At 45.9% G+C, this 24,677-nt stretch overlaps 2 protein-coding genes across 5 annotated transcripts in view; one reads left to right on the top strand and one right to left on the bottom strand.

The window, feature by feature from the left end:
• The window catches only part of KLHL13 (kelch like family member 13), a 570,056-nt gene that overhangs the window by 233,596 nt on the left and 311,783 nt on the right, over nt 1-24,677 (top strand). The window lies entirely within an intron of this gene.
• Nucleotides 1-24,677, bottom strand: part of DOCK11 (dedicator of cytokinesis 11) — a 176,124-nt gene that overhangs the window by 5,455 nt on the left and 145,992 nt on the right. For 3 of the 4 annotated variants that reach the window (XM_083722672.1, XM_083722673.1, XM_083722674.1), the window contains exons 42-52: nt 24,210-24,323; nt 21,094-21,309; nt 20,942-20,999; nt 15,894-16,000; nt 15,312-15,434; nt 12,608-12,721; nt 11,649-11,795; nt 9,600-9,810; nt 8,902-9,092; nt 4,253-4,353; nt 1,932-2,070 (exon numbers count right to left, since the gene is read on the bottom strand). In XM_083722672.1, the coding sequence (XP_083578798.1) occupies nt 1,932-2,070; nt 4,253-4,353; nt 8,902-9,092; nt 9,600-9,810; nt 11,649-11,795; nt 12,608-12,721; nt 15,312-15,434; nt 15,894-16,000; nt 20,942-20,999; nt 21,094-21,309; nt 24,210-24,323 (1,521 nt within the window). Of the gene's footprint in view, nt 1-1,931; nt 2,071-4,252; nt 4,354-8,901; nt 9,093-9,599; nt 9,811-11,648; nt 11,796-12,607; nt 12,722-15,311; nt 15,435-15,893; nt 16,001-19,549; nt 20,419-20,941; nt 21,000-21,093; nt 21,310-24,209; nt 24,324-24,677 lie in introns of those variants that run through there. The other variant, XM_083722675.1, reaches the window with a different exon arrangement.

The following is a 24,677-nucleotide window of genomic DNA, read 5'->3' as shown; positions in this document are numbered from 1 at the left end:
TGCCCAAATGCTGTTAGCTTTTTCAGTTTCTCTAATGTTGTTCCTTAGTGTTCAAAATCTTTAAAGCTTCTTGAGCATCCTCTTTGAGTATGGAACTACTAGGATAGGCTGCATCAGATACTCTGCAGTTTTCCCCACCCACCAAACACCCAAGACAGGCAAACTATGGGAAGCTTTTTTGAATAACAATCTGGAGTGCATCAAAAATGACAGCCTGTTCCAAACTGACTCCTAATGACCCCATTACTTGAGAGATCTTTCTTAGAAGTTTGTTTTCCCTATTTGAATATTAACGGAATGCAGAAGCCGTTCCGTCATCCACATGCAAATAAAACAGCAGAAAACTGGGAGGGAATTGTGGGTGCGTTATCACAGTATGTCTCTGGGAATATGTTCAACTTCTAAACACTTTCAGTACTGAGAAGCCAATTTGCATTGTTTTAATTTTGTTTATAATGTGCCCAGGAGGCTATGTACAGAAGGGCAGGGTTATAGATTCCCAGGCAGGCAGGCAGGCAGGCCCTCCTCAGGGATTTCAGGGGAGGGGGAAGGGGAGAAAGTGAAAGCTGGCTGTCAGTCAAGCAGGCCAGAAGAAAGGCCAGGGCCCCAAATTGACAGTGGCTGGTGTTCACATGCCAAACATGTGCCCCAGTTCTGCACTCCTGTCCAGCCTCCAGCTATTTACTGAATGTGGCTGCCCATTTTTCATTTTGTTTTGCTGTTATTCCTATCATGGTTTGCTTTCTCTGAAGAACAGTTTTCAAACAGCAGAGGAACCAAGCATGTCAGATCCAAGGTTGAGCCAAAATTCAGCAAGGAGGTACACTATGTGCGCAGTTGTCTTAAAATCACCCTCTGAGCATACCTTTTTCTCATTCTCATTTTGCATTTCACTTGGCTGGTGATGTCTGTAACCCCCCCCCCCCAATAAAGGCGCTACATGATGATGAGGTGCTGTTCCTAGACCCCCATATTTCATCCCCGCAGCATAATGCCTCCTGTGAATGTGGGGAGTGAAACTGGAGAGGCCAAAGTCAGGGGAGACATTTCAGCCCAGCCCTAACAACTGCCTCAACAGGGCATCATCTTAACCTTCAGTCACTGTTTGTGTGCACTGTTTTATTCTAACAGCAGATTCTAGATTACCACATTGCAGAGGGTGATGATGATTGCTGTGCTGCTCTAATCCTGAAAGGATATCCAATTTACACAAGAACACCCCATTAAAAAATCGGCCTAGTGTTGGCATTACAGCTGCTCAGTGTTGGCATCAGCACCGGCCAGCTGTCAGGAACATCACACTTTGCCAGGGTCCATGGCTTAGGACTCTCCCGTGGTTTCTTTTCTTTTCAAAGGCCTGGTCCTGCACTATGAGCAGTGACAGGTATCTGGATCAAGCTGTCATTTTGTTTCCCACAACGCTGATGTGGCATCAACATTCTAGGGGATTATGGTACAGTAATTTAAAATGATGGCTAGAGCCATCGGCTGGACTCCTGCCCACTGACCAGGGCCCACTGACATAAGGAGGGGCAGCAACAGAGATTGGGGTGCCCAAGACCCGCTCAAACCTGGTGTTGACTTTTGCTACACAATGACAATCCAAGGAACCTTTGACCCTTTCCCTAGATTACAGCTTTAACCACGCTTAATAAACTTGTGTAAATGGCATTTGCTCACATTCTCGCTCCTCTTTTTCTCCCTCTGTTGTTTCCCAACTGTATATTTCATATATTAATTTTGTGGAGCAGGGACTTGTTAATGTTGCCAAGGTGCCAAGGAGACTGATAGGAGAAGTATAAGGATTCTTGTTAATCATCAGCGTAATAATCATCATAATAATGAAAATCAATAGCCACATATCTTGATGCCTTGGCTGGGAGAGGCTCTGTGTACATTTACTTTCAGAGCAGCCCGCCTGGACTCTCTACCTGTTCATGGATGATGTCTGAAAGCTCTTTCACCATGTCCCTGAAGTTGGACTTCAGCTCTTCATGGTATTCTGCCTGGTCCTCCTTGATTAGGCGCTCGTTGAGCTCAAGGGCAATTCCACAGGCCTGAATAAACTTCCTGTTGAGAGAAAACAGAATTTATGGGACCCCGGCTGACTCATGTAGGCAGTGAAGCTGCAAAACAAATAGGCGTGTGCATTGACTTTGGCACTTGCGATACTGAGACGGCCTAGTGCACAGGTGTGACTGATGAAGAGCTGGATTCTGGCAGCTAACAACCTTTTCTAGTACTGTATCTTTGTCTAGGCAAAGGAATATGGGTCATATTCTTCAAGCAATTCTAATGCTAAAATAAAATAGCATACATGATAAACCTGGCACCATTGTTGCCAGTCTTTAAGTGGGTAGGATTTGCCCTTATTATTTTATAAAAAATAATTATTTTATAAAAATATTTATATATTGCTATTTATATAAAAAAGTGGTTTGCCACAATTATAATATAAAACCACACAATAAAAACCATGTAAAAAGTTAAAATCAGTAATCAGCTCTTAATATGGTTTTGGATGAGCATTTTATGTATTTTGTATTGTCCACTGCTTAATTTTTTTCTGTTTTTAAATTGCTACTATTTATTGTATTTTATTTTGTTAGGTGGCTTTGAGACTTTTTCTTTCATTTAGAGTGACTTACAAATGTAACTATTGTTATTATTAAATTATAATGATAATAATTCTGAGTTGTGTGACTGAAATGTCTCACCACTTTTAATTCAGGGAGAAAGACTGCTTCCCCACAGCTCTCAGGAAAACTGCCTTGGAGTCAATTATGTAAATCTAGCCCAGGGGTCGGCAAAGTAAGGCCAGCGGGCTGGATGAGGCCCACCAGGCTTGTAAATCTGGCCCGCAGACCCTGCCACCCACTCAGTCAGTGCCCGGACTGAGCTAAAGCGGCGCAGTGCAGCATTTCCGTGAAAAGAAGCCACAGACGCCTCACCACCTGGGGACTGACTTCTGCGACGCTGGCACGGCTTGGGATTGGCTGTAGGAAGCTCCTGCAGTCAATCCGAAGCTGTAGATGCCTCTGGGCAGGCGGCAACGCTGGCAAGGCTTCCGATCGGCAATCCGAAGCCTCGCTGACTGTGCAAGGACAGAGAGGCCGGCATTGTGAGAGGTGCGTCACGGGGCTTCAGCTGGAGCTTGTCGCGCCTGGCACCTGGCTTGTTGCTGCTGCTGGTGGCGCACTCGGCAGCCGCACAGGGGCAGCTGGAGGGTGAGTTGTGCTCGGCCTGCCTGCCAACCTGGCCTTGGACAACGGGCCACAGTGTGTGGTGCACGCCGCCTGGGAGCTCTGCAGAGATGGGCAGATGGATTGGCTGCTTCTCGTCAGCAATGCTGGTGAGCGGGCAGTGCTGAGATGCGCTCCTGAGCGTGTGCAGAGTGTGTTCCTCCTCCAGGTCCAGAGGCAGCTGTGGGACTGGCTTGCAAGGTATTTATATTTTTCAAAATATAGTCCAGCCCCCCACAAGGTCTGAGGGACAGTGGACCAACCCCCCTGATGAAAATGTTTGCTGACCCCAGATCTAGCCTCTTATATTGTAGCCTGTAATACTGTTCAAAGTCAGCCTCTCCAAACCTGGTGCGCTCTGGATGATGCTGTTTTTTTTACTATAGATGCATTGGCTGGGGCTAATGGGGATTATACTCCAAAACATATGGAGGGCACCAGGTTGACAAATAAGCAGTGAAATAAGCATTGATAGGCAGGTCAATGTGTCTCAACGGTGCTGACATTTGGACAAATTCCACATCCTGAGAATCTTTGCATTGTTGTTATATTTTACAAAACTAATTACACATTCCATAATGTGTAAAGATTAGCCTCGGATCCTAGGAAGCCCAGGAGATTAAGGGGATGTTCCGGGGGGGGGGGGGATTTGGAACACCACTTTCCTCTACACCCTTCTCCACAAAAAAAATAGAAGAGACAAGTACATGTTCCTGCATTTGATTTGGTTCTGTTTTGTGTGTGCAGAGTACAGAAAGCCCTTGGCATGTTGGGATTATGCCCACTTCCTCGCAGCGTAGTGGGAAGGACTCTGTCCCCTGCAGTTTCATAGAAAGTCTGTTAGGTGGGCACCCAAAGTAGCATTTGAAGGCACAGGGGACAGTCACCTCACTCCAACTATGTGGGTCTGGACAGTGCTTGGATGGGAGTGTGCTTGAGATCCCTCCTACGCCTTGGGTCCCATCGCAGATGAGAAATAAACATAATAAATTAAAATAAAACATAACTACCTGAACATTTCTTTCAATTCATTCACCTTCTTGCTGGGATATTTGCTGGAGTGCTTGTCATCTAGGAAAGCCCGTGCATAGGCTAGTGGGCCAGCATTGACCTAAGAAAAGTTAAAACACAGAATTAAATTCCTACAGATTTCAGACAAAAATCAGAATTTCAGAGAAAAAGCAGAGAAGATTCTAGGAGGACCCCTTCTGCGTCAAAAAGTTCTTCTGGTCCAGCCTTCCTTCCTCCCACAGTGGCCAGCAACAGCCATTTCCTCCTTCTGTCATTGTTATTCAGAGGTTCCATTTTGCCATCACCACTAATAAATAAAGCCCCCCTCCTCTTCCTCCATATTTGTCTACTTCCCCTTTTAAAGTAATCTAAGAGAGGTCATCAACACATCTTGTAACACTGCTTTCCATAAATTATTACACATTGTGGAAACAAGTACTGTCTATTATCTATCCTCCTCCATCTGTCAATCAGAATACTTAAGAATTCCAGTGATGATTGTGGGAGGGTATGAGAGAAATGCCCTCCACCCCATGCATGTTAAAAGCATGGAATGCTTCACAAATTGATTCCCAAACTTTCATGGCCTCTTGTTCTGATTCACATATGCCAAGTACAATCACTCATGCATGTATCCTTGGTACCTGGGCACTGAATGTGGAAACTGATTCCACCCAGAAAAGCATTTGTACTTACTGTAAGGCAATGCAAGGTAACATGGAAGTTCTATCCATGCTACTAGATCTGCAACAGGTTATTTACCCACAGAAGGGAACATCATCCCTGGATGCTATTATGTCCAGTTCTGTGCACCACAATTTAAGAAGGATATTGACAAGCTGGAACGTGTGCAGAGGAGGGCGACAAAGATGATCAAGGGTCAGGAAACCAAGACTTATGGAGAACGATTGAGGGAGCTGGGTCTATTTAGCCTGGAAAAGAGAAGACTAAGAGGAGATATGAGAGCCATCTTCAGTGATCTCAAGGGCTGTCCCATGCAAGATGGAGGAAGCTTTTCTCCTGCTCCAGAAAGTGGGACTTGAACCAATGGCTTCAAGTTACAAGAAAGGAGATTCTGGTTAAACATCAGAAAGAACTTTCTAACAATAAGAGCTGCTTGGCAGTGGAACAGACTTCCTTGTGGACTCTCCTTCCTTGGAGCGGAGGTTGGATGGCCACCTGTCATGGATACTTTGGTTGAGATTCTTGCACTGCAGGGGGTTGACCTTGATGATTCTTGGGGGCTGTGCCTGTATCAACCAGCCATTGGTGCCTGGCACCCAGGGATGTTGGAAGGGAGAAAAGGGAGCAGAAATTGCCAATGTTTGCTCATATGTTGCATGTCTGGGACAGAAATTAATCCAGTGAATATGATTAGTATTCACTGCTGTTGTTGCTTTTAGCTCGGAAATGATATGCAATTGATTACCGTATATTACCAATGCTCTTTGCCTTGCTTCTCCTTTGCATTCAAATGAACGGGGTAGAGTACACAATTTCCCTGCAGCAGACGGCAAGATTGTAGTTTTGGGTGGAAAATGAATTGCAGTGGAACGGAAAAAGGGCTGCATATGACAAATCCAGGGTGGAATGGAAAACAATGCATCCCAGCTAGCAGCTGAATACATGAACTGGCATCATCAAAAAGTAATTTGGGAACACGCACTTGTGTGAAGGCACCCCCAGCAGAGGAAGACAAGAAATGCAAGAATTCCAAACTACAGAGACTCAAGTCTGGATGGGAGTAAGGAGATCACAGAGCCTAACCCTCTTGCTCTGAGGCATGGACACCCGCTTATTGTCAGCCCCTCTCTTAGATCAAGTGATGAAAACCAGACCAGTTTGACAGATGAAAATAAGAGGTGAGTGCTGTATAATAAATGCAAAATCTACAAGGTACGAAGATTTTTTGTGGGGTGTATGGGGTATTAAGGGATGGGGTAGTACCTCTGGTGGAGGACATGTCATACTCCTTGGGAAGTTTGCCCAGCTTTGGTCCCCACCCTGCACTCAGCTCTCACCTGTGGCTCATAGAAGCTGTCAGCATGAGTCAGCGGCCACACCCTGGGAAATGGCTTTGACTGGCTGGCTAAACCAGGTGAGGGTAGCAAGGGGTCTCAAACCACCAGTGAATTAGGAACTTCCCATGCATGTGAAGACAGGGAAGTATCCCATCTAGGAGAAGGAAAACTCTGATCCTAAACCTCTATTGCCCTGCAGGATATCTTCAGGAGAATAAATAGCTAAGACCTGAACCCTAAACAAACCCAGAATGAAGTCCCTAAGAGGGTTGGATGGCGCCTTGCACACCTCCTTCCAGCAACTCCTGCAGCCAAGCTGGTGCCAAACGTATTGCTCTGCTTCCCTTTGGACCATATCAGTGAGGCTGAGAGGGAGGGGTCTTGCCATCTGGGCAGACTAGGACCTTCACATGCACTGCACAGGCTTGCATCCTGGGGAGGTCACTTTGGTGTTGCTAATACAGTGGTTTGACTTCACCCCTGGAGGTGCCCTCCATTGTCTCTTGAGATAGACAGATACCAACAACAAAGATGTGGAACACAAGATTGTCAGGTCTAGCCAGCTGAGCCTTGGAATTCCACTGTTCAGGTATGGCTTGGAGTCATAGACTCATAGTGGAGGAAGGGACCCTCCCATTGAAGCTTTGGTTGGAATCAACATAGAATCAACTGAGAACCTATCTTTTCTGCCAGGCTGTTTACAATAATAAGCGACACTTGGACTAAATAAATTTTATACACTGGATAGAGGCCCAATTTTATTGAGGCTGGGTGGGATCATCATTGTCTGCTAGTGCAAGGGCTCTTGAGCTAGTGGACGATTGAGTTTTAATATTACACAACTGTTGTGCTAGTGGAATCTTGTTGCTCAGTATTTCTGTCACTCCCATCGCAGGGTCCATCTTTACCATTCCTAAAGAACATACATAACAGCTTCACTCCTTTTGTACCTCTTAAGTTAAATGTCCATGTTTCCAAGCCACTAATGGTAGTCAAACGCAAACAGCGCATAAATGCTCACAGCCCCAAGGCCGGGTGCCTTGTCTATTACCAGGAAAACCATTATTTATGTGGTGCCATTATGGTACACAGCACCTTATCGAGCAACATTTGCCAGGAAAACTGGTTGTTGTCTCATGCAGTTTAGAAAGAAAATTGCAATAGTGGGAAAGAAGAACCCAGGAAAACAAGGGAAGCGCCATTTATTTATTTTAAATGTTTGTTAGCCACTCTTTGTCGCTAGAGTCCAGGGCAACATACAAAGGTGTGAATAATGCTTAATTCGCACCATGATAACTGTAATTTAAAAACAGTAAAAAGGGACCCTTTGGTAAGAACGCGGGAGAGGGTTTTCTTGGTGGCTGCTCCCAGACTTTGGAAAGTCCTCCCTAGAGAAGTTAGACTGGCTCCCTCCTTGTTGTCCTTCCGCTGGCTTTTGGGAACTGTCTGGTTTTAATAAAAGGGTTGGTGCCATGCTGTTTTTATTGCAATTATCTGTATGTTTTTAATAGCTCTTTTATTTTTATATATAGATCTTTTAATAGATCTTTTTATATGGTTTTAATTCTATTAATGTTTAATTGTTTTTTAATGATTCCCTTCCCCAATATGTTTTTAGCTGTTCTTATTTTATCTGTAAGCTGCCTTGGGTCCCTGTCAGGGAAAAAGGCGGGGTATAAATAAATATGCAATAATGATGATGATGATAATGATAAATGATTATAATGAGAAAGCAGACAAAACAAATTAAAACTGAAAACAATGGAGCAGCAAACTAGAAAAATATAAATAATCTTAAAGTCTAAAATGCCTGGGCAGACAAGGTGCTCTTTGTCTGGCCACAACAAGCTGTCAGTGACAGGTGCGCCTCTTTGGCATCACAGCAGGAAAGGCCTGTTTGTTGTGGGAACATAGTGCACTAAGGAAAGTCCAGAGGCTGCAGCTAGTGCCGAATGTCGCAGCTAGGCTGGAGAGAGGACCACATGTCATGAATCTTGAGAGCACGGCACTGGCTGCCAGTGAGCTACTGGGATCAATCCACTACGTTAGTACAAAGCCCTAAGCAGCCTAGCACCCAAATACCCAAAGGATTGCCTCCCACAGTATCAACCTTCTCCGGTTCTACAACTGGCACAGAAGGCCCAGGGCTGCAAACAGATACCTAAGCTGAAACAAACGGAAAAGCAAAAGCATTCTGAAACAGATCAAGAGATTCTTAAAGCAATTGCAATTTACAAACCTGTAAATGCCATCACAGTTAAAAACATTCTAAAAACAATTGCAATTCAAAAACCTTCCATCCAATGATCTCGAGGTTGCTGGGAACTGATGTCAGTTGACGGTTTCTGAAAAAGCAAACTGTCCTCTAGCCAGCACACTGTTTCTATCAAGGGCATGAGGGTTCCAGTCTCATTTTAAATGAATTTGCTGGGGTTTCTTTTATGTGTGTGTTTAACTATTTTATTATTAAATTTATCAGTCACTCCCCCCTCCCCCGGCAAAAAGCAATTCAGAATGACTTGCAACAGTCATGTGGCAAAGCAACCCCTGATGTGATAGTTGTTTGAAGGTGATGAATAAATTGATGATGGTGGGGGGGGTGATTTATAGTGTGCCCAGCCACCAACCTGCACTGAAACGGAGCCTTGAAGCTTCAGCTGCAGTTGGATCATGTCAGCATATGCTGAAGTACACAATTGCTGCAGCTCAGCCGTCTTTGCCTTGATTTCATCAGTTGCCACATCAATCGGCTTCAGATTGACTTGGTGCTCGTGACTGACGGGAATCCTCTTTTTGACATAGGGGAAGGAGTTGGATGCTAGAAGGGGAGAGTAAACAAAAATGGTGGCATGTGCACAAGGAGTCCTGTGTGGGTAGAGCCACATACCCAAAAGTGTGACATTAACTTTAGATAAACACTCCTTGCATGAATGGCCCCACAAGGCTCTAATTAATTAGATTATTTTCAAAACCTCTTTTATCTATCTAAAACATTTTTTTCCCTACTCTTGTGCAAAAAAAACCAACAAAAAAACCCCCAGGCTCCCAGGGCAACTCACAAATGCACTGGTAAGGCTGTCCCTGCCCTCATGCTTGTGATCTATAAACACATGGCATGAAAGGAAAATGGATTAAGAAGGAGGAGGGGAAAAAGCAAACTCAGATGGGTGTTATCTTTTGATCCCACATTCCTTCTCATGATGGGGAATTAAAAGCAGCTGACTGCATAAATCACCATCAAAACACGTTTTGTTGACATACATAGCATGGCCCTCTTCCCCTGCTGCCTGTACCGTTTCCCAACATCTTAGAAGACGAATCTCACTGGTAAGGATCGTCCGCCTCTTGCACTGCTCTTCCACACTCCCATGTTTTTTCCCAGACAAAGTATATGGTGTCTCGAACACAAATCGGTTGATGTTGTGGTTCCTTTCAAAATCTGTCTTCCTCTCTGAGAGCTCTTTCTCATCAAAGTAGGGCTTCAGGTAAGTCACTTGAATGTGCGCATACTTGGAGTCCAGGTCTTTGGCATTCACCTGAAGAAAGCGAGAAAACGAGTAAGGAAAGAGGCCCAACCTAGTTCTGCACCACAATCAGGGATCGTGGACCAAGAATCTAAGAACCACATGACCTGCTGCTCTCCTGCTGCTTTTCTTCCAGTGGCAGAAAATGAGTACTAAATTTGCACTATATCCCACTTTGTTCTAGAAGTGACTTATGTCATGTGAAAGCTCAAACATGTGGAACTTAACCATTTGGGAAATGTCATGGAAAGGGAATAAACTCTCATGTGAATGCTGCCTTCCAGTATATTTCTGGAAGTGGCTTTTATGTCATGTGAAATCTGAATTATAATGCTGACTGAAGTGAACTGTTGGGGAAATGTGCAAACAGAATAAATTGTCATATGAATGTACCCAATCTTAGGAGGTTTATTCTTGCATCGCTATTGCGTGGCAAGTCCCCTCCCCCATGTGAAATGAAGACACTGGACACATTATTTAAGGTTAATGGGCATAAAAAGGCCACAACTTTTATTGATTACAGAATTGAAAGGTATTGGCCTTAGGCATTGGCTCCTATCGACTACCCGGCATGGAGACCGGGAAGGGTTATCCACAAGCCGTGGGAGTCCTGTTGAAGTACGCCAACTAGGATCCCACGGGTGTCACCGCTCGGGGGCGTGCCGGAGGCCCTTACCTCCCTAGGTTTCGGACAAGGCAACGCCCCCCGGAGTCCTCTACCGGACTACCCTTTTCATTGGGGGAAGGTGATGGCGCTTCCTTCCCCCCATTCATTTGCATAACAATTAACCCCTGCCAATGCCTAACCGCCAATACCGCGGAAGTTGTGACGTTTGCTACGAGGTAGGCGAAAAAACCGAAAGGCTAGAAGTGTGCCAAATTGGAAAAATTCCTATCAGGCCCCTTGCGGCGACCAACCGGAGTCCATAGCAAGGTCATAGCTAGCTAAGCCTAAAGGGTGGGTGGGATGGGAAAACCGCTCAGCTGGGAAGGGGAAAGAGGGCGGTCCCCGGGCGTGCCTGGCCTTAAATAGGCTAGGCCCTGCCTCCCCAGCCCGCCTATTGGCGGGCAGGGTTGAAGGCACGCCCGGGGATTCCCTATTCTCGCGGGGGGCAAAAGGCCAGCCCCCGCGTGTGTGGGAGGGGGTAGCCCGCAACCCCCTCTCCTCCCCAAGCTCGGAAATGGCTTTTGATGACATCCCTGGCTAAAATTGGCTTTTCCTAGCCCAGCCTTCCAATCGGCCAAGAACTGTATAGAAATGCTTCCAAGGCAGCCAGCAAGGCAAGAGCTGCCTACCTCAAGCTCTCTGATTAGTTTTCCATGGGCAGACCCTTTCCCTGACAAAAATGGATCAAGGTTTGTGATCTCCCTCGATCACAAGTGAGAGGCAGATCTCAGAACAACATCTCTATTCCTTTCTGCAATGCCTGCTCCTACATTGGTAGCGGGTGGTGCTGTGGTCTAAATCACAGAGCCTAGGGCTTGCTGATCGGAAGGTCGGCAGTTTGAATCCCCACGACGGAGTGAGCTCCCGTTGCTCGGTCCCTGCTCCTGCCCACCTAGCAGTTCGAAAGCATATCAAAGTGCAAGTAGATAAATAGGTACCACTCCGGCGGGAAGGTAAATGGCATTTCCGTGCGCTGCTCTGGTTTGCCAGAAGCGGTTTAGCCATGCTGGCCACATGACCCGGAAGCTGTATGCCTGCTCCCTCGGCCAATAAAGCGAGATGAGCACCGCAATCCCAGAGTCGTCTGCGACTGGACCTAATGGTCGGGGGTACCTTTACTTTTACATTGTCTGAGGGTGGGCGCTGCCAAGAGAAGGGAGGACTGCAAGCATTTCTGTGTCACCTTATTTGAGTCCTGGATGATTTTGACATTCTCTGCTCCAAATTTGTCCCCATAAAGTTTCAGCAGGCGGAAGGAGATCTCTGATAGACCTGTTAGCTTAGGCTCTTTGTAGATGTATTCCTTGCCATCCTCTTCTTCAAAGAAAGCCTTTGTTGATCAGAAATGCACAACAAACAACATGATTGGAAGGAATTTTAAAATGGTTGCAGTGACTACAAATCAAACATCTACCCTATGCTCAGAATTGCATTCCATGGGAGTGCATGGCAAGTGATGAATGTAGTGCTGGGTGCAGAATTTAGCTTTCCTAGATTCTCCTTTCCTAAAATAAGTTCCTAGTCCTCATGGCTGTAAAGATATGCTTGAGAGTGCGCAGCCAATGCCTACTGGAATAACAGATGTTAAAGGAGTAGATTAGTAAGAGTGGGAAAATAGAGAGGATTTAGCTCCCTTTCCCATCTTATCACTAGACAAAACCAGAATAAATTATGCAAAGCAGCAAGCAAAACAGTGCAAAAGTGGTGCAAATTTCCACAACCCGCATGATTTATAAAGGTTATAGAAAGCAGCTTGTCCAGATGTAAATGTTGCATTCTGAACACAGGTTTTAATTTCCTTTGCCAAGCATAGCTATATCACTCACTTGTGCCTGTGGACAGCAAGGTAATTTCTAAAAATAATTTTTGCGATTTCTAATGCAGAGGGGAAAAAGACTAGTTTGCAAAGGCCACTCAAGATCAAGGCTTTTGGTGCTGATCATGTCAGCTGTCAGTCTGGGGAACATAGGAGGCAGCTGCTTTATACCAGTCAGACCAAGGGTCCATCTCTGCATTGACAGGCAGCAGCAATCCAGCAGCAAGCCCTCTGTGGAGATGTGGTTGGGGACTGAACCTGGACCTTCTGCAACCAAAGCAGATGCTCTGCCACTGAGCGACTCCCCAAGCGACTGAGACACTTACCTGTCCATAAAAAGCAACTCGGAAATAAGTGCCCAGCAGCCTTTTTTTAGTCTGCATCACTTCCAGGATTTTAGTGTAAGCGCCGTGAAGTGTTCTGTACACTTGCGTAAGTTTCTGGAGATGAAGCAAAAACAGAATTGGCCAAATGGTTCAAGCCCTGCTGAAGCTCAAAGCCTGCTTATCACCATCTGCAAACTTTGTTGTGGGGCTGAGAACCAACCCAAGGAGCTGTGCTTTGCCATCAAAGATTTACTTGTGATACTTCCACTGGAGAGTTGAGGATGGCTGTGCAGCACTGGCTCAGAGTTGGGGCTGTTTCTGCATCATGAGCAGAGCTCGGGATTTGACCTTTCTCCCAGCTGTTTGACAAATGGGGAAGAATGAGTAAGTGCGCACACCCACACACCGCACAAACCTTGAAGCAATTGCTTGGCTGTTTACCCCTGAACACCCTCACCCACTCCTGGTCTCCAGCCTTGATTTTATCATTCTTGTACACTGGGGACTGCCCGGTGGGCACTGATCCATGACAGGGCCTTTTCTGTGGTGGTTCCCCAGTTGTGGAATGCCCTCCCTAGGGAGGTGCACCTGTCACCATCAGGAGGATTTTGAATACATGCCTGTTTACTTAGATATCATCGGATGGAATAATGTTTTTAACTTCAACAGCTTCTAGGATCTTTTAAGCTTGAATTGGTTTGAGATGTTTTAATTATAATTGTTTTTAGAATGTCTGGATTTGTTTGCTGAATTTGTTTTGTGACAACAGGGAATAGCCCTTTCCCCAGATTTTCATTGCCCTTTATGGGCAGGTGTTATACTTAAACATTTTGACCTATAAATTAAATTTCATAAATTATCTCTGTGGGCCTTCCATATTGCTGTTTCTACATCTTCTCCATGATTGTTTGGAACTTTCCTTTTTTTGTTCATCCCCAAGCAGCACTGGAATTAAATTTATAGTCGAGTTATGTTATATGTGTCTTCTTTGTTGTTGTTGTTAACCTAAAATATATATCAAGAAAAGTCATTTATTTTTTATTTTTTTAAGGAAAAGAACCATCTTTCACTGCTGATTCTTTTCGTGTTGTTGCTATAGCTTCTCGTTTTTGTCTCTGAATTGATATTAAAAACACAGAGAGGTTCATTTTAAAAAACCACCCAAATAAAGGTAGCAAGCAGTTGAATATTACTAAGCAGTTGAATATTGCAAAGGAAAGCCTTCACACAGCTGCCACAGGAGGCAGGGATGGCTACCCATTGGGATGGCTATAAAAGAGGACCAGACAGATTCATGGAGGAATAGGCTATCAGCAGCTACTAGCCTTCGTGGCTAAGCTCTCCCTTCACTGTCAGAGGCCTTTGTGCCTCTGAGTATCAGATGCTCTTGCTTGCTGGTTTCCCACAGGGATCTGGCTGGCCACTGTGAGAACAGGATGCTGGACTAGATATGCCATGGTCTGATCCAGAAGGGCTCTTCTCCTGCACTCTTCAATGTAAAGGCAAGCCTAAAAGCTGCCAAAATTTTGAACTTCTTTGTTCCTCCCTCCTTAGCTCAGATTTCACCTCTGCCATGAACTCATCAGGTAGCCTTGGGCATGCTGCCCTTCCTTACCCTCAATCTCCCACAACTTTGCTTTGCAATAGAGGGGATAGTACTACTTACAGCAGGCTTCCTCAACCTCGGCCCTCCAAATGTTTTTGGCCTACAACTCCCATGATCCCAAGCTAGCAGGACCAGTGGTCAGGGATGATAGGAATTGTAGTTTCAAAACATCAGGAGGGCCGAGGTTGAGGAAGCCTGACACAGGGTTGTTGTGAGGATTACAAGATGTTGCATTTGAAGTGCTTTTTGCAGTTGGAAGCACAACACAAATGTTAAGTGTTGTTATTACTGAGCCTGAAGATCAGGTCTTGAAGACCTGAAAGCTTGCTCAGTACAAGCTCAGTATAAAAGGTAAGGGACCTTTTTATTTTCAAGCAGAGTGGACGGAATTTAACTCTTTCCTTATTTCTGCTTCAAGTGGAGAGGATGTTTTTGCGCGCCTGTTAGGTTTTTTGCATCTAAACATTTTTCCTAAGAACCACTTTTTATCTTTTTAATGAACTTTTAAATCTTAATTTAAAACCTTGGAGTCTCCTTTAACATGCTGTGTCTAGTGCCAAGTTCTGTACTTCCTTGAGAGATGTCAGGAGGCACTAAGGGAATTTTTAAGCTATTTGATGAAAGGCAGCTGGGATAAAATATCTATTTCACCTGGTGACTGCAGCAGGGTCTAAACGTGGGCATGGGGTACACTCTGCTTGGCCAGGAACTCTCCTTCCCACATGGCACAGGTTCCAGGGTGCAGCAGGGATGCTGTCATATGTTAAGCTTCTGAGTCCCCATGAAGTTAGCTATGAGCCTTAAGTCACAGTTTTGGTGGCCATCCCCTGTATGGGCTGCTATAATGAAAGGCTGATTTGGATTCCATGCCTTCCCTCCTGATGCTGTCCAGATGTTCCAAGGGGACAACTCCCTCCCAACCCAGCCAACAGCCTCTGTGGCCAGTGGCCAGAGCGAATGGGAACTGCAGCCCATCAAACATCTGGTGGGCACCTGATTGGTGAAGGCTGTCCACTGACCTGAGGCAAATTTCTGCTGAACTTAATGGAGTTTACTTCTCAACAGATGTGCATATAGGATTGTGTTGTGAGCCAGTACCTCAAACTCGCGTCGTTTCTCATAGATTGGAATGATCAGCTTCGAAATCTCCGAGATGGTTTCATAACGCTCTGCTTTCCACAAGCCATCAACACACTGCTCCAATAGCTCTACCAGGACCTCCTGAAGGAAGATTTTTTTTTTTTAAAAAAAAAAAGATTAAACAAGGGGAAAGTTGCTGGGATCATCGTGCTTTTTCTGAAGGGACAGAAATCAACACAGCAGAAAATGCAGAACAAGATCAGATGACTGTTTGGAATGGTTCCATCCTAAGAGCACAACCAGATGTTATTCGAATAGTGCGATCACCACCCAGCACATCCAGTTGTTGTTTTTTACTATTAAAAATAGCAGGCAGATAATGACAATTTTCACTGAGACCACAGTAAATGTGTGGTGTGTTTGTAAACCTTAACCTTAACCCAATAACAGCCTCCCTCCAATCTTACAAGTATCACCGGAGGCGGGGGCAGGACAGGGGGTCTCTCACTAGGACAAATATAAATCTCCCACCCTGCATGCTGGAGTCTTCATGAAAACTGCACACACACTCTGCTGTCAGTGTACAATAGCCTGCCTTACTTCACTATAATGAACGTCCATCATCCCCGCGTCTTCTTTCATCGCCCCCTCTTCATCAATATTGGGTGTAATTTTCTTGAAAGATGAGCATCCAGTTGGAAATAGTTCTACAGTCAGAAGGAGAAAGATCAGTGGGAAGGGAACAAACCACATGGAGATTATGCATCTCACATTTTACCTGCCCCTGGCGTCACTAGCATTGACTGCTGCCTGTGTGTTTGCATTGCAGGGCATGGAATCTAGCTGTCTCGTGCATGATTTGCTCATTGTTTCATTTATTTACTTTAATAAATATGCCCACCGCTTTTCAAGAAAAAATGCCTCTTAAAGCAGCTTACAAGCCAGGAACAATGAAGTACAATTTACAACCACATGAAATCCTGCAAAAATCTCTTTTCTACATTTCAAAATAAACATTTTACAAACTTTAAAATATCCAATGACTTCCCTTCTTCTCCTTCCATGATTCATATTACATATTGTACATTCCTGCATATTTTACTTCTGTATAGCCATTCAAATAAATTCCCCACTTTTACATCAATCCAATATTGTTTACTCTGTTGAATTTATCTTAATGGTGCCAGAGTTTTCAGCTGTGTACAATAATTTTCCATATATTCAATAAATATTTACCTCTCTCCTTTAAATATAGGTTCTTCTTGCTCTCTTATTCTGTGTGTTAAGCCTGCAAGTTCTGAATATTCTAACATCTTAAATTGCCAGTCCTCTTGACAAGGGACCTTGCTCACTTTCCATTTTGGGGCTAACAGAACATGGGCTGTTGTTGTTGCATACATAAATAAACTTTTCTGGCACCTGGGGATTTCTCTCTGGGTTATTCCCAACAAAAAGGACTCTTGTTGGTTTTTTTTTTGGGGGGGGGGTAAATTTAAACATTTTTTCCCACCAAGGAGTAGCGCAACAACAGCTCCTCCCCTAACACCACCCTCTGTCCCCAACCAGAAAGGAAAGAGGGCAGCCATTGTAAGACTGTGTCCTGAATCCCCATGTCGGCAAGGTGGTGGTCCAAAAGTTCGTGATTGACCATGTCGAAGGCTGCTGACAAGTCTAAAAGGATCAGCAGCCCTGACCCGCCTCAGTCCAACTGCCTATGGAGATCATCTGTTAGGGCGACCAAAGCTGTCTTGTTCCCATGACCAAGGCCGATTTTTCATCCAGAAATCCACCAAGCTGTTCAGCAACCACTCTCTCAATCACCTTACCCAAGGGCACATCTCAGCCTGGCAAATACACCCAATTTTGCATGGGACTGCGTATGAAGTAAGGCTGGTGAAGGCTGAGGAGGGCAAGACTAGAGGGGTGCATTTGGAACCCAGGCCTGATCCCTACCCCTAGTGTTTCTCCGTCCTCCACCAGTTGCGGACTGTGGGCCGGGGGGGGGAGGGTTGGCATTGTTAATCCAGGAAGATTGCTCTTTCAGGGCTCTGCCAGCACCATCGATCCCCGGCATTGAATGTCTTGGCCTGGTGTAGGGCACCAAGGTGAGCTTGGCTGTCTGGCTGGTGTACCGGCCACCTAGTGCACTGGCAGCCACCCTGTCAGGCCTGCTGGAGGTGATTGCCGGCTGGGCCTTGGAGTTCCCTAACCTACTGGTATTGGGAGACTTCAACGTCCATGCTGATGCCGCCCCCTCCTCACAGGCTCTGGACCTGGTGTCTTCCATGGCCACACTAGGGCTCTCCCAGTTTGTTTCGGGCCCCACACATCAAGCAGGCCACACGCTGGATTTGGTCCTTGGAGCAGGCGTAGAAGTGATCATGGCCCCCTTCGTGGAGGTGCCATTGTCTGATCACTATGCTCTGAAAGCCAGGATTGACTTTGCACCCCCACCCTGCTTAGGTGGCGAGCCTATTTGGCCTCGCCCACAGAGGCTGAGGGTCCCTGATAGATTCCATCAGGCCTTGTGGGACCCTGCTCCCCCTGGCGGCTCATTGGGTGAGCTTGTTGAGGGTTGGAATGGAATACCCGGCTCTTGGCAGCCATCAATGAGATCGCAACCCTGCAGAAACTGGGCCCCCTGGTTCACTGAGGAGCTCCGGAAAATGAAGCGGTACTCAGACGGCTAGAACGAGTACGGCAGGGAGCCTGCGACAGAGTGTCAAGAACATCATATAGGACGCTTATGAAAGCCTATGAGATGGCTATGAAAGCTGCTAAGAAATCTTACTTCGCAGCTTCCATTGCATCTGCTAGCTCTCGCCCGGCACAACCTTTTAGTATAATTGGGTCTCTAGTATAATTGGGTATCTGGAAGGCCAGATTTAAATATGAATCTGACACACAGCTGTGAGGCATTTGCGAGCTTTATCACGGAGAAAGTTTTGTTGCTCCTCCGTGACCTCCCTGCCAATTTGGATACAATAACAGAACTGGAGGCCCCTCGACTGTTTCGGAGCCAGTATTGTACCACGTCCACATCGGATACTCCCAGCCAATGTGGACAGACTCCTCCGAGCTGGAAAGCCCGCCACCTGTCCTCTTGACCTGTGCCCATCCTGGCTGATTAGAGCATGTCCAGATGAGGGGCGGGCCCCCCTGGGTGACATCATTAATTTGTCCCTTGGCATGGGGACATTCCCAGGGGAGCAGAAGGAGGCAGTGGTGCATTCACTCTTAAAGAAAACATCATTAGATCCTTTAGATCTATCCAATTACTGCCCAGTTTCGAATTTTCCATATCTGGGTAAGGTGATTGAGAGAGTGGATGCAGAACAGCTTGGTGGATTTCTGGATGAAAAATCGGCCTTGGATCCATTCCAGTCCGGCTTCCGTGCTGGTCATGGGACCAAGACAGCTTTGGTCGCCCTAACAGATGATCTTTGTAGGCAGTTGGTTTGAGGCGGGTCGGGGCTGCTGATCCTTTTAGACTTGTCAGCTGCTGATCCTTTTAGACATGGTCGATCACGAACTCCTGGACCACCGCCTTGCCGACATGGGGATTCAGGACACAGTCTTACAATGGCTGCGCTCTTTCCTTTCTGGTTGGGGACAGAGGGTGGTGTTAGGGGAGGATCTGTTGTTGCGCTACTCCTTGGTGGGAAAAAATGTTTAAATTTACCTCCCCCCCCCAAAAAAGGTTTTGACCTTTAAAGCCCTATACGGCCTAGGACCCTCGTACCTATGGGACCGCCTCTCCTGGTATGTCCCATGGAGGATACAAATAATAACACCTTGAAGATCCCAGGGCTCAGAGAGATTAGGCTGGCCTCAGCCAGGGCCAGGGGCTTTTCGGCCTTGGCCTTGGCCTGTTGGAACGCTCTGCCACAAGAGATCAGGGCCCTGAGGGGTTTGACATCTTTCCGCAGGGCCTGCAAGACAGCCTTTGGTCAGGGCTCAGCCTGACTCCCCTTTTCTTTTTTTATAAGAACTAATATGAAAGGGGCCTCCCAGCATTCTCACAGGCCCATATAAGATCAGCGTAGACAGTTGGGCCAATGAGCACTTACTGTTCCCAACCCTAACCCTGCGGAAAGCCATCCAATTAGACTTTAATTTGATTTTGACCTGTCATTTAAATATTGTTTGATTTTATACTAATGTTATATATTTGATGTTAACTGCCCTGAGCCTGACTTCGGCCGGGAGGGCTGGATATAAATAAAAGTTGTTTATTATTATTATTATTATTATTATTATTATTATTATTATTATGCCTGTACAAGCCTCTTTCTCCCTCCTCACGCCCTGGACTAAAGAGTCAGGTTCAGTTTTGCAGAAACCATTGTTTGCCTTCTATGAAGTACTACAGTCATGAATTTAATTTCTGACATTGCGAAGTCGAATGGTCCCTGGAAAGTCCATTTTAATCCAGTGCAGCAATGAACCGCAAACCACATGCGCTTGTTCCTTATTCTAGTCCAAATCCACAACAAGGTTGGCAAGGGTCCCACTTCTCTTTTTAACAATAAATAAATGGCACATACTTATGCATTTCTCCAATACAAGTGTGTGTGAGGAAAGAGAACTGCATTCACAAAGTGAAGGCATCAGATGATGACAGAAATGTCATGTACATTTTCCAAAAAAATACTGGGTCTTCGTTAATTCACTTTCCTTCATTGTAGACCCATTGAAATTAATGACCCTAACTTCATTAATTTCAGTGGGTCTATTCTGAGGAAAACCTAACTCAGTACCACCCACTATGTTGCTGAACAACTCCAAGCGTGCCTGGAGAATGCGAACCATTTGGATACCTTCCAATCAGGATTCAGGCCTCATCATGGGACTGAAATAAATAATAATAATAATAATAATAATAATAATAATAATAATAATTTGTAACCCGCCCATCTGGCTGGGTTTCCCCAGCCCCTCTGGGCGGCTTCCAACAGAACACTAAAATACAATAACCTATTAAACATTAAAAGCTTCCCTAAAGAGGGCTGCCTTCAGATTTCTTCTAAATGTCAGGTAGTTGTTCATCTCTTTGACATCTGATGGGAGGGCATTCCACAGGGCAGGCACCAATACCAAGAAGGCCCTCTGCCTGGTTCCCTCCCTGCAAGAAGCGAAGTTACAATTTAGCAGTTGCTAAATTGCTGAATTTCTACTGCTGAGGGGCTGATGCTGCAGCCCTATAAGGTTAGGGGTGGAGGATAGAAGAATATAATTGTAGTGTTGGAAGGGACACACCTAGTCCAACCCCCCTGCCATGCAGGAATCAAACAATCCCTGATGGATGGCTACCCAGGCTATAAGACTATGTAGCTACAGTGTCATAACCTCACCCACCCAAGGTTCAGCTCAGCCTCTGCTGCCACTTTGTTCCCTCCCCCAGGCAGGTCCAGATCCCCCTGGGCTCTAACTTCCTCCATTGTGGGAATGACTCTGGCTCGAAGCCAGCAGAATCCAAAAGCAATCCATTACAAAACAAAGAAAACACGGGATGGTGTGCCAGCTTCAAGATGATGCAAGAACTGCAGAAATGAGCCCACACTCCACAACGCAACTGCAATTGCCCTGCAGCACGAAACAAACCTTCCGAAGTTCTGCACACTTGAAACTTCTTCAAAATCACTTACTTTTTCGATGAAGGAACTCTGCCACCAAAGCTGCAATGTGAATGTAACACATGGCTGCCTGCAAAACAAGGGCAGAGTTTAGTGCCATAAATAACCCCCAGCCCCACATGTCTCATCCAGGCAGCCCAGGGCCAGGCAAAGCAATGAATTACCTCGGAGAAATCTCCGTTCTTGAAGTGGATCTTGGCCATGCTGTCCAGCCAGGTCTTCCTCAGCTCTGGTGTGCTGGCGTAGGACTTGGCCAAACTGTATTGCAGGTCAACCAGCATCTCAGGGTCCTTCTCATGCTCCTTCATCTGAGCTGTGGCCATCAGCACTGTCCGGATCCTCTTGGTCAGGTCTTTCACTTCAGACGGAAAAGACGTCGACTGACATGAAAAAGCCAAGAGTCAGGGTGAAGGCAGATGTGAAGCGGGGGGCTGGGGGTGCCTCTTTACTGTGTTTGTGGGATTCAAGCACATTCTGGAACTTCTTGTTGGCCACTGTGAAAATTAGATGCTGGACTAGATTGGCAATGGCCAGGCACAGCAGAGGCTCTTATTAACTTTTGTTTGTGCATTTGAAATGGACGAATGGCTCCCGAGCACAACACTCTCACTTAAAAAACCCCAAAACACAGAGACATTTTGCAGTTTGGAAAGTGATGGGGAAATACAAAGAACAGTCTCCTTTGTGCAGCTGTGGATTCTCCTTCCTTGGAGGTTTCTAAGCAGAGGCTGGATGGCCATCTGTCATGGATGCTTTAGCTGAGATTCCTGCATTGCAGGGGGTTAAACTAGAGGACCCTCGGGGTCTTCTCCAACTCTACAATTCTATGATATAAAAGCTTGAGCTAAATTAATTCCTAACAGGAAGATGTGTAAACTCCTCACAAGCAGATCAGGATGAATGCACAATGAATACTTGTGGTCATAATCACCCCATAAACCATTAAGAATTAGTGCTCAATAAAGTGCATGGTTTAAGAATACAGGAAGCTGCTTCATGCTGAATCAGACCCTGGATCCAGCTAGCTCAGTATCATCTGCACAGACTGGCAGCAGCAGTCCAGGGTTTCGGGTCTCTCACATCCCTACCTGGAGATCATAGAATCATAGAGTTGGAGGAGACCACAAGGGCCATTGAGTCCAACCCCCTGCCAAGCAGGAAACACCATCAGAGCACTCCTGACATATGGTTGTCAAGCCTCTGCTTAAAGACCTCCAAAGAAGGAGACTCCACCACACTCCTTGGCAGCAAATTCCACTGTCAAACAGCTCTTACTGTCAGGAAGTTCTTCCTAATGTTTAGGTGGAATCTTCTTTCTTGTAGTTTGGATCCATTGCTCCGTGTCCGCTTCTCTGGAGCAGCAGAAAACAACCTTTCTCCCTCCTCTATGTGACATCCTTTTATATATTTGAACATGGCTATCATATCACCCCTTAACCTCCTCTTCTCCAGGCTAAACATGCCCAGCTCCCTTAGCTGTTCCTCATAAGGCATCGTTTCCAGGCCTTTGACCATTTTGGTTGCCCTCCTCTGGACATGTTCCAGTTTGTCAGTGTCCTTCTTGAACTGTGGTGCCCAGAATTGAACCTGGAATCTTCTGCATGCAAAGCAGATGCTCTAGCACAGAGGTACGGCACCCCTCCCTAATCAGCTGCTGCATAAGCTTTGCACAAGCGAATCAGGGTAATTGAACTCTAAATAGGTTGTCTGGAGAAGCCTCTAGGGTCAGATAAGAACATAAGAAGAGCCTGCTGGATCAGGCCAATGGCAGGATTCAAGCATAAGTGCCTTCTCCCCTTCTGCTGTTTTCAGTGGCTGGTATTTGGAAGTATTACTGCCCCAAACAAGAGATCTCCCAATTTCCAGAAGAGTTTATCTCAATGTAAAAGCAGCAGTGCCGCCACCCCCCCGCCGCCTCATGCCAGATGTGCGCAACAGGGAGATGTTTACCCCTCTTTGCAGTTTCCTCATCTAAACCACACCCCTCCTCCCAAGCTGGTATTAGTCTACCTACTTGCACCCCCACCCCCCATTATGTGGAACTAACAGCAGAGTTTTTTACAGGGGAGGGAGAGGTGACCGCAGGGCTGAAGAAAATTAACCAGTCCCATCAAAATGGGAAGCCCCCACACCTGTTCTTCAAAAGGTGATGGCTCCCCGGTTGTGAAATGCCACCCTAGTGAGGTGTGCCTGCCTCCACTGTTATCAAACTTCAAAGCACTTTGTGGCTGAAGAACACCTTGCCTAGCAACCTCAAAATCACTGGATGGAAGAATGCTTTTAATTGTAATTGCTTTTAGCATGCTTTTAAAGCTAACTGCTTTTGGATGTTTTAAATTATACACGTTTTCAGGGATGAGCCAAAAGCACCCCACCACCCTGCCAGTTTCACTATTTGTGTGCAGGGTGCAAAGCTAGGAGGCTGTTTTGGCAACTGGGGAGGCATAAACAGGGGTGAATTGTGGGGTGAACTTACTTGCAGTTGATATGCTGCTGGTGGTTGAAAACCTTAGCCCTCACTCTGATTTGGCTTCATGACTAAACAGAATTGTCACAAAGCGAACTCAGAGTGAAGGCAGTGCTTCCCACCCCCACTCTAGAGTTTTGTGTGGTGTTGGTGGCAATGAAGAAAATGATGTCTGTCAGCAACTAGGGACACCTCCCCTCCCCAACAAAATAAGATGACTGATGTCATCAATTGGTGTGGGAATGAACAAGGTGAGGTGTGGTTGTAGGTTTCATGAATCTGTCCATACCCCCAACCCTGAGCTACAACTTTCCAAAAAATTTAAAAAAAATATGGCTCAGTTTTAGATGAGATCCAGATGTGATATTTTGCAGTGCCATTAAAAATAAGTCCAGAGAAAGGAGAACTTAAGAAAGTATCCGCAGGATGTTTGGTTGCAGAGGCAAATGCATGCAAAGCTGTCAGTCAGGGGGTTGAGTTTCCTGTGCCACTGTTACCCCCTCTCCTATTACAACCCTGTCCCATCCTTTGCTGGACTTGTACTCCTGGATCTGTTCCTTCACGCCATGGACTTCAGCTGAGGTTCTTTCCAACCATTCATAAGCAGGATAAATATGCTTCTGCTTTGCATGCCGAAGGTCCCCAATGCATTCCAAGGTGGGGTTGGGAATGTCCCCTGCCTGAAACCCTGGAGAGCGGCTGCCAGTCAGGGTATGGAACTTGATAGGCTACTTGTCTGACTTGGCATATAGCTTTTTATGTTCCTATTGGCCTGGCCTCTCTCTTCTTTTTGATTCGTTGAATCAAACTTACCTTCACTGGCCGGTCACTGTTGGCAAAGTTATTGATAATTGAGAGCGATTCTTGGAACCTCGACCCTCCGCTAAGTGCCACATCAGCTATCAGCTGGCTTACCGCAATAATGATCTATTGAAGAAGCAGAAGGCTTTGTTTTCAGACTTATACAGGCTGGAAAACCCACATCAGTCAACTGGAAATCAAAGGAATGCCAATTTTGCACACACACAACCAAGTTTCCCCCAGGATGGTAGTCCCTAAACTGAACATTGCAAGAAAATGACCACTTAAATGAGAACCTCCTGTGAGCAAACTGGCTGCTCACATAGGGGAGGGTGCCCGCTGCAGCTCTGCACAGGACGATGCTCTGAGACAAGCTCCTTCCAATTTGTGCCTGGTAGGGGCAGATGGTTCCACTGGGTTTCTGTTTCAGGCATGAATAATTCCAGATGCGGGGGAGGGGGCACATCTGCTCTTGGAGAA

Source organism: Podarcis gaigeae (genome assembly GCF_964106915.1).
Source record: "Podarcis gaigeae genome assembly, chromosome: Z".
NCBI classification, from domain to species: domain Eukaryota; kingdom Metazoa; phylum Chordata; class Lepidosauria; order Squamata; family Lacertidae; genus Podarcis; species Podarcis gaigeae.
Note: the sequence above shows the minus strand (reverse complement) of the source record. Positions and strands in the feature narration are given on the sequence as shown.